At 50.5% G+C, this 12,059-nt stretch overlaps 1 protein-coding gene across 1 annotated transcript in view; it reads left to right on the top strand.

The window, feature by feature from the left end:
• The window catches only part of LIG3 (DNA ligase 3), a 222,520-nt gene extending 211,546 nt beyond the window's left edge, over positions 1–10,974 (top strand). The window contains exon 21 of the mRNA XM_078679597.1: positions 7,953–10,974. Within this exon, the coding sequence (XP_078535723.1) occupies positions 7,953–8,186 (234 nt within the window). The 3' untranslated portion in view covers positions 8,187–10,974. The remainder of the gene's footprint in view (positions 1–7,952) is intronic.
• Positions 10,975–12,059: the final 1,085 nt, after the last annotated feature.

Here is a 12,059-nt window from a genome sequence, read left to right as displayed (position 1 = left end):
GATGTTCAATAGCAATAAGAGCCAGATTGAGTGCCTGTTGCTTTAAGCTTAAATGTTAACACAAATGTTGTACATCACACACAAAAGAGCAGTCGGGTTTCTGCAGTGGTAATTGAAGCAGCAATATGCGAGCAATGATTTGCAGAAAGAGGTAGGGTTTTCCATGACAAAACACTTGACGTGTGAAATGGAGAATAAGGACAACAAATTATGACCCCACCCACCCCCCTCGCCCCCCATCATCCCAAGTGTTATGGACATACCCGGTACCCTTATGTGTTTTACGTTCTGTTGCCTAATTTACAAATCCATGCTTCACCAAAAGACAATCCCACCCCAATAACAATGCCATCTCAGGTGGTTGATCCCTCATAGGGAAGGGGGAAACCTTATCTAAAACTTTAATCTCTTCCTTTCCTCCTGCAGTGAGGAAAAAATACTTAAGCACACTCTTAGACTCTAAAACACCGCCTCTCTCCTTTCAACCGTACATTAAAGAATCAGGAAGAAAACTGAAGCCACTCCTTCTGTCAACACTTGACTCTACTCGCCTGCCTATTGATAGTACCATGTATCACAAACAATTTTCAACAACCCTGAGACTTCACTCCTCCCCGCCCCCCAATTGTCTCTGTCTCAAATAGATCTATTGCTTCAGTTTTCTAATTCCTGATGCCCCCATCATATGTACCCCACCCCCTTGCCTACATGTAGTGCTTTGCAGCCCTTTGAGATTAGGTCTGTTCTTCACAAATACCCTTAATAAATAACTTGGGGAGGTGGGGAGTATCTCGAACTGGCACCGTGCTGGAGTCATCAGCTTTTGCCGTTACAAGGGCAAGTTCACCTCTACAAATACCATGCATTTGCTCCTACATTGCTAAGATTCTGTCATGTTCTGGTGAATGGAATCCTCCATGTTATCCTTTCTTGACGAACTGGAGCAGTAGGCACTGTTTTGGGAAACGCCACCACAAATAGTTGTGAGTTTGGCTCTGAATCCCATAAGTACAAATAATATCACTGGTCTGAGTAAGGCTGAACCTTTTTCAGTGGATTTTTTTTATGGGCCATTTATGGTGACGTTTGTGAGTCCTCCCAGCAAACCTTTCAGGCCACAGCAGCATCGTTTCTTACTTTACATTTCTCGCTCACATAATAAGTGAAATGTCACTTATGAACGCTACAAAAGTTGGCATGGCTTGCCCTGCCTGACTTGATGGAGGAAAACAGATGCTCAACTTGTACCTTGTTGCCTCTCCTATTGACAGTGAAATTTGATCAGCTGTGTTTTTTAGTGTTATTTCTGTTATAGCTCGAGTGTGCGCCCCCAAAGTAGTCATTCTGAGAGTTGCAGCGTCGCAATCTAGATGTCTGTAAATATACCGTTTATGGAAGGCAGATATGTTGGTAGGTGGGAATGGGATCTGCTATCTCTGTTTACTTGTGTACATTAATCTGAAAGAAACAGGTTAGTATTAAATTCCTTACCTTAGAATATCCCCAGGCGTCAGTCTGGATCCGGAAACTTTTGCGTAGCAGTACCCCTGCGCGTCGGTAGGCGTCGTCTGCAGGCGTCCCCTGCGGCTCCGCGTCGTCGGCGTCGTGCGCCGTGATGACGTCGCTGGAGTATATAGACGCCGCCTCCGCGCGCTGACGTCAGTTCTTCTTTTTTCCGCGCCAGTTAGCGCAGATCCGAAGAGCAGTACTCCGGTCTTTGACCAAGTTTTTTGATAACTCTATTTCGGTGCCGGTAGGATGCCCGGTTTTAAAAGTTGTGACGGGTGCGACCGCCTGATGTCGGTCACCGACCACCATCGACTCTGCCTCCGGTGCCTGGGCGCGGACCACGACGTCGAGTCCTGCGTCGACTGCCGGGCCTTGACGAGTAAGGCTAGGCGGGAGCGGTCCCGCAAGCTGCTCGAGCTCCGGATATCGGCCCCGCGTCGAGAGCGGTCCCGGTCCGGCCGGAGGTCGAGGGAGCGGTCGAGAGAACGGTCGCGGAGCCGCCACGAGCGCTCCGGAAGTCGTCACCATTCCTCCGGTTCCTCAGGTAAGCGACACAAGAAGTCGGGGCGTCGTCATCGCACCCCCGACTCCCCCCGACGCGGCCGGGGGTTCGGGTGGCCCCACCCCCGCGGCTCCGCGTGGGTCGCCGACGCTGCCTGCTCCATACCCGTCGGTCCCTGGGCAAGGCGCGTCGCGCGAGGAGATAGAGGAGTTCCTCATGGCCATGAGGGCGCTGTCTCCTCCGACGGGGCCTGCGGGCCCGGTGGTCCCGTCCGGGGGCCCGAGCGGTTCGGGTGCTCCTGCCCCGGCGCCGTCGGGTGCTCCGGCCCCGGCGCCGCCGTCGGCTCCGGCTCCGGCGCCGCTGGGCCCTTCAGGGTCGTCACCGGCTGGTCACCCGGCCTCTCCGGCGCCGATTCCATTGGGGCAAACCGTGGTGCCGCCTCCGCGCGGCGCCGTGACTCCGACGCCGGTTCCGGCTGGCGTCGGGGCTCCGGCTCCGGGCGGCGCCACCCCCCATTCCCTCTCCAATTCCGGACGCGGAGTCGGACCGGCGTCGTCCGACGCCGAGTCCGGCGCCGATGGGGCCCATTGGCCCCGAGGAGCCGGTCTACATCGAGTATCCGAGTATGGTGATGATGAAGATTATGGAGAGGGTTGGGAGGGGTCTGAGGACCCTCTGTCACGCGAGTGTCAGTACGACGTGGACTGGACAGGTGACTTGGGTGATGCCAGTGGTCTGGACGAATCTCCTAACCCTGGTTTTGTCTCGCCTCCCACTGTGGCGTCGGAGGCTGGGGCTGCCTACTCTGTGGTGCTGATGAGGGCTGCCAAGGCCTTGAGCCTTGAGCTCCCCGTCGCAAAAGTGAAGCCTAACATCCTCACCGAGGTCTTCAAACCACAGTCATGCCCACAGGAGCCTCTGCTGCCGTTTAATGAAGCCTTGACGGACGTTCTGTTGGGCACGTGGTCCAGGCCCGCTTCAGGTTCGCCTGTTGATAGGAACGTTGCCAGGCGCCACCGTCCGTGTCCGGATGACCCTAAGTTCCTGTCCACCCATCCCACCCCTGAGAGTCTGGTGATCCAGGCCTCAACATCCCAATCCGTATTCCCGTCGGCCCCGCCCGACCGGGAATCTTAGAGGTACGACCAGTATGGCAAGAAGGTCTTCTCGTCCCTGAGTGCGGGACTGCGGTCTTGCAATACCGCATGCCTCTTGGGCCGCTACACCCACTCTCTGTGGGATACGGTCGCGGAGTGTCTGCCGCAATGCCCGCAGGAGGTACGGGACAAGCTCGGCCAGGCTATGGTTGAGGGCCGAGACGCGGCGAGGTATTCCATCAGGTGTGGTCTTGATACGACCGACTCGCTGGGCAGAGCGATGTCCACGACGGTGGCGATTCGTCGCCACGCCTGGCTGAGATCCGCCAATTTTTCGCCGGATGTCCAGAATGCCTTGATGGACATGCCGTTCGATGGCAGTCGCCTGTTTGGCGACAAAGCGGACAACGCGCTTGAGCGCTTCATGGACTCCAGGGTCACGGCCAAGTCCTTGGGTCTCTCGACCCAGCGCCAGCAAACGGGTTCGTTTCGCTCCTTTCGTGGCCACGGAAGGGGCGGTCCCACACGTGCTGCCAGCCACGCACCGCAGAACACTTCTCAACGCGGTGGCGGCCGTGGATTCCACCGTGGTGGCGGTCGGGGACAGCGGCGAGGTCAGGCCACACCTCCCCCCGCAGCAGCCTCCAAATCCTCCTAGTCCGAGCTTTCAGGCCCATGTGACGCCAGTGGGTGGCAGGGTTCGCCATCACCACTCCCGCTGGCGCACTATCACATCGGACAGGTGGGTGCTGCAGCTCGTCCGAAGGGGCTACTCCCTCCCCTTCGAGACCACTCCTCCAGCCATGCCACCGCAGAACCACCGTGTGTCGGGGGACCACTTGACACTTCTGCAGGAGGAAGTTACGGCCCTCTTGGCCAAGGGGGCCATCGAGCGCGTTCCTGGGCCAGAAGTAGGGTGTGGTTGCTATTCCCACTACTTTCTGGTACCCAAGAAGGACAAGGGGGGCCTGCGTCCTATCTTGGATCTACGGAACGTCAACGGCTTCCTCCGGAAGGAGAAGTTCAAGATGTTGACTTTGGCTCAGGTCTTGGCTGCTCTAGACCCACTAGACTGGATGGTAGCGTTGGACTTGCAGGATGCGTATTTTCACATCCCCGTCCTGCCGGCCCACCGGCGTTACCTGCGGTTCACGGTAGGCCACGAGCACTTTCAGTTTATCGAGCTCCCATTCGGCCTTACCAGCGCCCCACGGGTGTTCACAAAGGTGATGGCGGTGGTCGCAGCTCATCTGCGCCGGTTAGGGGTTTCAGTCTTCCCCTACCTCGACGACTGGTTGTTGAAGGCGGGCTCGCCCCAGACAGTCGTCCACCACCTCCAGATGACGGCAGACCTCCTGCACGAGCTGGGGTTTTCCATCAACGTGCCGAAATCACACCTGTGCCCCTCTCAAAAGCTCCTTTTCATCGGAGCGGTTCTCGACTCGGCGCAGTTTCGGGTTTATCCTCCGGAACGGCGGGTCCGGGATATTCAGGCTTTGATTCCCATCTTTCAGCCGTTATCCCGGGTCTCGGTCAGGTTGACGCTGCGACTTCTGGGACTGATGGCCTCCTGCATCCTTCTGGTGCATCACGCCAGGTGGCGGATGCGGGCTCTGCAGTGGGACCTGAAGTTTCAGGGGGCCCAGCATCAGGGCAACCTATCCGACCACGTCCTGATCTCGGAGGGCACTGCGAGACAGTTGCAGTGGTGGCTTACGGACCGCGATTGGGTCAGGGGCAGATCCCTCTCCCTTCCCCAACCGGAGCACGTAGTTGTGACGGACGCGTCCCTCCAGGGCTGGGGAGGCCACTTGGGAGAGGCGGAGATCAGAGGCATCTGGTCTCCGGCGGAGTCCCGGCTCCTTATCAACATGTTGGAGCTGCGGGCGATTCGCCTAGCACTGAAGGCATTCCTCCCCTTTGTCAACGGGAGTGTGGTGCAGGTGTTCACGGACAACACCACTGCCATGTGGTACTGCAACAAGCAGGGCGGAGTGGGGTCGTGGACCCTTTGCCAGGAGGCTCTGCGCCTCTGGCAATGGCTGGAACGTCAGGGCGTGACTCTGACGGTTCAACACCTGGCAGGTTCTCTGAACACCAGGGCGGACGAACTCAGCCGTCGGTGCTCGGTGGATCACGAATGGCGTCTGAACTCGGACGTGGCGAAAGGCCTCTTTCTGCAATGGGGAGAGCCTTGGTTAGATCTATTCGCCACAGAAGAGAACGCGCAATGTCATCAGTTTTGCGCGTTCGGGTTTCCAAGACGGCACTCGCTCGGCGACGCCTTTCGGCGCGAGTGGAGCTGCGGTCTGTTGTACGCCTTTCCGCCTATACCACTTCTGCCCAGAGTGCTGAAGAAGATCAGGCGCGACCGGGCTCAAGTTATCCTTGTGGCTCCGGACTGGGCTCGAAGGTACTGGTATCCCGAGCTACTCAGCATGTCAGTCGGTCCCTCGATCCGCCTGCCCCTTCAGGAGGACCTTCTGTCGCAGCAGCAGGGGACGGTCCTCCACCCGAACCTGTCCAGTCTCCACCTCCATGCTTGGAGATTGAGCGGCGACAGTTGAGGCCATTTGACTTGCCTCCTGAAGTCTGTGATGTGATTCTGGCAGCCAGGCGTCCCTCCACAAAGTCGGTATACGCCTGCCGGTGGAACAGATTTGTGGCATGGTGCACAGCAAAGGCTGTGGATCCCCTTTCTGCCCCTCTCTCCGAGGTTCTCCTCTTTCTTCTCTCTCTTGCCGAGCAGGGCTCTGCTCTGGGCACTATCAAGGGCTACCTTTCTGCCCTTTCCGCCTTCTTACGGCTACCTGATCAGCCGTCTTTGTTCAAGTCCCCTATTGTACTGAGATTCTTGAAGGGCATCACGCACATGTATCCACCTGTTCCGTTCGTGATGCCTCAGTGGGACTTGAACCTGGTTCTGACTTTCTTGATGTGCGCTCCCTTTGAGCCGCTTCATTCCTGTCCTCTCCGTCTTCTCACTTTAAAGACGGCCTTCCTGGTTGCCATCACCTCTGCCAGGAGAGTGAGTGAGCTCCAGGCTCTTTCTGTGAAACCTCCTTTCTTGTCTGTTCATCCTGACAAGGTGGTTCTCAGGACTAGACCTTCTTTCCTGCCCAAAGTAGTTTCGGCTTTTCACATCGGGCAGTCCATCACCTTACCCTCCTTCTTCCCGCCTCCGCATCCTTCAAAAGATGAAGAGCGGCTCCATCGTCTGGACCCAAAACGTGCGCTTTCATTTTATATGGATCGCACACGCCAGTTCCGGGTGGATGACCAACTATTTGTTGGCTACGTGGGTGAGAAGAAGGGGAGGGCGGTACAGAAACGGACCATCTCTCGGTGGGTCGTCCTGTGCATCAAAGCATGCTACTCTTTGGCTCGGAAGGAGCCTCCTGTTGGGCTGAGGGCCCATTCCACTCGGGCCACGGCGGCTACTACTGCCCTGGGCCGGGGAGTCCCTTTGCAGGACATTTGCCAGGCGGCTACGTGGGCCTCGCTGCACACCTTTGCGAGGCATTACTGCCTGGACAGTCAAGTCCGGAGGGACGGCTTCTTTGGCCGTTCGGTCCTCCAGGATTTTCTGGTGTAGGATTGTATTGGTTCGCAGACCCACCACCGGGGTTGGTATTGCTGGGGTATCTATTCTAAGGTAAGGAATCTAATACTAACCTGTTTCTTTCAGATACACAAGTTACTTACCTTCGGTAACGATATATCTGTAAGAAACAGTAGTTCGTATTAGATTCCTTACCGCCCCACCCATCCTCCCCGTTCTGCGAACTGATACCTAGGGTTAAGGACATCCCTTTCAGGGCCCTAGTTTCACATAGCACCAGTGTTAGTTCTCACATGGCTCTGCGTGTTCTGGCGCGGAAAAGCTGTGTGCAAAGAACTGACGTCAGCGCGCGGAGGCGGCGTCTATATACTCCAGCGACGTCATCACGGCGCACGACGACGCGGAGCCGCAGGGGACGCCTGCAGACGACGCCTACCGACGCGCAGGGGTACTGCTACGCAAAAGTTTCCGGATCCAGACTGACGACTGGGGATATTCTAAGGTAAGGAATCTAATACTAACTACTGTTTCTTACAGATATATCGTTACCGAAGGTAAGTAACTTGTTCTTCTAGTCCAAGCATTTCTGTATATACAATTCCATTAAGATGTTGAACTTCTCGTGGTAAAAAGGATGGTTTTCCCAGAGGAGTTGCGCGTGGAATAAAATTGGGAGAAGCGTCTTGTAGTAATTTCAGAGGGAATTCATTGATCGTAGCTCCAGCATGGTCACCGAGAAAGCTGACCGGGTCGCATGACTATATGAAAGGCAACTCTAAAAGAAAGATGTTAATGTCTGTGTGGTAACCAAGCCTGCCTCTGTTGAAAAATATTGTGAGGACTCCTGGAAGAATGTGGAGCGGCTTCGAACAGCCAGAGTTAATAATTTACTGTATCAGATATTGTGGTCGCTCGATAGACCAGATTTAGCATATGTAGCACTCACTGTGCTGAAAGTCATCCATGACAAAGTTCTCCAAATTAAAGTTGTCAGAATCCAGCGCTTTTGAATGTTGGGAAGAAAGGGTGCAGTGAGGTTAAGAAGAATGTGAGGATTTAAATAGTTGACATGTACAGGACGAATACATTATCCACCAGAAGCAGAGCTTGTGCTATGTAAGTACATTTAGAGTCTTTCAAATGTATTCTGAAAAGAAATGTCAATTTTCTGCCGATCATGAATTCTTTCATATGTGTCGGGTCTACTACTCCGTCGACATATCGGTGTTATGTACAATATTTCTATCTCCACCCCCTCATGGTCCTTGTTCTTCTTCCACAGACTCTGCTGGACATATTTACAGGTGTGAAGCTCTACCTTCCGCCTTCTCTGGAGGATTACAACAAACTCCGACGCTACTTTGTTGCTTTTGATGGAGACATAGTGGCAGACTTCGATGCATCAACTGCAACGCATGTGATGGGTAGCATAGATGATAACCCAAGTGCCAAACAAGTCACCCCTGGCTGGATCTGGAAGTGTATTCAGAAACGGAAGCTAATTGCACCATGCTGAAAAATTAAAAATGAACACCAGGTGCACCCTGGCTCGGACCAATCTTAGATCACCTTTATTTAAAGGTCAACTTGAATATTTCTGAAGATTTTTTTTCACATCTCATTTTAGTACAAGTCATGTGCTCATTGTTTTTGTCACATGGGCTCTGAAGCACGACTCCACTTCACTACATTTTGGGTAGTCCTATGTCTTTTTCCCCTGCCCCAAAGCAGTCCTGTTTTCTCTATGGATCCCCTTGCAACATTGTAAATTTTTTTGCGTTAAAATTTCCTTGCTGCCCTAGGTTTTACAATCGATGCCTCTTAAAAATGGCAAAAGACACACTTGCCCACTTTATATCTGCTCTGCTTGGAACAGCCTTTGTGCTTTTATTTTTCTTTTGATTGTACAATATTATTCCAATTCTTTCCAAACTACTCCTTAGTATAGACTAGGTAAATACTGATGGGTAATTTTCGCGTGTCAAATTACATTTGGGTAGTTTTAGGCACCCCTATTTTGGCCACGACTAAAGAGTGCAGAGAACTCCCACCTTTATTTTTATGTAGTGTTAAGGGTTACCATATGCATCACTTCTGTTGTTTCCAGTCCTGTCCTTTTAGTTATCCTTATGTTTGTGAGCTGTAGTATTGATTCACTTTCATTCCACCACTGGCCTAAAATACCATAGGAAAACCCATGAGTGGAAAACATTGGTCCCAATGACCTGATGCCCCCCTGAATTGTTTTGCAGGGTATCTTCGCATAGCTTCAGAGCATTTCTTTAAAGACATCCTAGACAATATACCTAATATGTTAAATAAATTATTCTATTACATGGAGAAGGACATTAGATATTAAAATTGCAAATCCTTTGTGTTGGTCAGTTCTAAAATAGATTGTTGTAGTGCAGAAGGCACCCCTTTCTTGCAGTGACTATGGGTCTGATTTAAAGTTTTGTGGATGTGATTTACTCACAGAGCGATGAACGAAATTACTCCATCACCTTGACTGAATACCTGCCCACCAAATTTGGAGATGCCCAATGCACATCTCTTGCATTGACCGTAACAGCGGTTCCTGTCAATGCATTGAAAGTTTGACAGACGGCTCTGTCAACATGACAGACCCGTTCAGCAAACATTCAATATTATTTTTATTTCAAAATCCTAAAGTGGGATTTTCGTTTTGAAAATATAAAACGCAATAACCTGCTCGCCATGGGAGACTTCTGCCATGGCGTGGAGGTAATTTAAAAGTTTTCATGGGCCCTTACCGTCAGGTTTTACCTGGTGGGGACAGACATTGTAAACGGGCCTCTTGACTGCCCACTCTAAATCAGGCAGCCGATCAAATGGTCAAACCTTTGATGACTCTTACTCTTTCGGGCTGTCATTGGTGTATGTCAGTGGTGGAGACGGTACGGTGTAGTTGACTCTAAATGAGGCAGCGGAACTTCACTTGAAACTCTGAAAGGGTGTGTTGAAGAAAGGGACCCATTCAAGGAAAGGGGGCGAAGAAAGAGGTGGTATTTAGTGATTTTTATCATCTATAGAACCAGAAGACTGAAGTTTTATTCCACTTTTTTGACATACAGTTGACCTTCCCTCTTACATCTATTCTAGTCAGTGCAAAAATGTCAAATACTTTTTGAAAAAAAAGGCCAACTCATTTCGTGTCATTGTTTTAAAAACAAAACAAGCTACTAACCTTACCTTTTTATGTATGGATTATCTATCAAATGAGGTAGGGAAACAGTTCTTTGGCAGAGTAGAGTAGGTCTCTCATCTGCAATCAGCGTGAATGTTTTCCAGTCCCCCTCCAGGACCAAATGGCACTGTAGGAAAAGAAGACAGAGTATGAGCCAATGACCCAGAAGTCAGCTGTTGTGTGTTTAACGTTATTATCTGGTATCGTTTTCACGGTACTGCTTTGTTGGAAGCCTAATTCTGGACTAGCCTGTCCTCCTTTTTATTCTCAACCCCGATGATTGAATGCATACATCAACTGTGTAGGGAAGTATTTACTAAACCTATTTCAATGTTGCTCCTAAAAGAAGGCTCCCTGGAGGAAGAGAACTCTTATCTTTGTTCTGTCCGAATCAACTGATTACTGCATCATCCTCTTCCAATATTTTCCCCCTTAAAAATAATGTAGTTCGTTTAGCGCTCTAAAGTTGGGCATGGGGTGATGTGAAATAGAGTGGCATTCTCGTAAACCTTTTTTATTGCTCCGCATCCAAATGGAGATTTTTATGTTGGATTATTTGTCAATACACAGTCCCATACCTTAAAAAGCAAAGAATGGAGTTCATGGTTCTGTCTACCTTTCATTCCATCCCTAAAACAGCTGTGGAAGCAAGATTGATTTACCATGCGTTAGGACAAAGATAAATCTGTTGTATTGTGCAAGCTGATTATGAGGACTTACATGCTTCCTGATGTTTTCTTGGAGTATTAATGGTTTGGTCCATAAACCATAAATGGATTGGCTTCAAGAATCCATTGGTGTAATCATTACGTAGCTCAAGGTTGTGCGTGTTGAAATGAAGAACATGAATCTATGGTGCTAAAGGTCTGTACACCCGTTAAAGAATGTTTCTTTTATAAGCAAAATAAACTTAAACAGGGAATGTTTGGGATCATTTAAAACAGTAAGACTGATCGAGAAGCTGGACTTTTTTTATTGTGTGTGGAATATTAAGTCCTATGTACAACCTAACTTGGTTTCTTTTTTCCATAGAAATGTATCCTCCCATTTATTTCTAAATGGTACAGAATGATTAAAGCTATGTTTAATTATGCAATAGGTGTGTATGTTGGATAGATTTAAAAAAAAGTTCATTGTTTGAATGAATAGAATATACCATGTCAGTTAACCTAATGGTGCTCACTGCTTTAACTTGTTGGTCTTTCAGTGCTGTGTGTACTGGTCTTTATGATGCCTAATTCTTCCCTTAGATTCCGAACGTTACGACATTCCTCCAGGTGCCAGACTGGATAAGGAAAGGTTTCCCCCAATTAATAGAACTGCAGCGCCATTCGGTGGAGCCACGTTACACCTTCACCCAGATTTCACAACATCAGCTACACAAGGCGATATCGGGCATGCTTGCTTGCATAAGGCCCTGAGCTCTTTTCGGTGTTTTACCAATAAAATTTCTCAGCAGTCAGCAGCAGCTACGTCCAATGTCACCACCTAAGGTCTCTGGATTGAACTCCCTTTGATGATGTCACAAGTAGATGTCTGTATCAGATTCAAGCAACATCTGTTGTGGTGTTTAGAATGCGTCCATGACCCCTCAGCCTGTGACTGGTGCTCCTCAATGCACATGAAGGCCATCCGCCAGATTCAAGCCAAGTTCGTTTTTGGCAAGAGCTGAAATGGATACTCCCAAGCCGTCCTTAACTTCTCCTTCACGTAAATCCTTGAGGGAGCTTGATCCTCCAAGTAATCCTTTTGTAAGAAGCACAAAACCCCCACAAAGAAGTCATTTTCTTCATCAAGGAAATGGTCTCACTCCTTGGACCATTCAGACATCTTTTCCTGATGTCAATCAATCAATCAGAGTACTTGTAAAGCGCGCTACTTTACCCGTGAGGGTCCCAAGGCGCTGAGGGAGGTGGGGGCGGGTACTGCTACAGCTCGAAGCGCTAGGTCTTGAGGAGTCTTCTGAAGGTGAGTAGGTCTTGGGTCTGCCGTATGTGGGTAGGGAGGGTGTTCCAGGTCTCTTCCTTGTTGCCTAAGCAGTTTCCGGTTCTGAGAAGATGTAGTTGCATTTTGTGTCTCCCATTCTTCTGACCCTTCCCAGTTCAAGGACTATAATTTGTCTTTGTTGAATGTTTCAGGATGGGTCTGATACCCTCTGAGCCACTTTCATAGGCTGGGGCT

This window comes from Lissotriton helveticus, chromosome 3_1, assembly GCF_964261635.1.
Source record: "Lissotriton helveticus chromosome 3_1, aLisHel1.1, whole genome shotgun sequence".
NCBI classification, from domain to species: Eukaryota; Metazoa; Chordata; class Amphibia; order Caudata; family Salamandridae; genus Lissotriton; species Lissotriton helveticus.
This window is presented reverse-complemented; position numbering and strand designations above follow the sequence as displayed.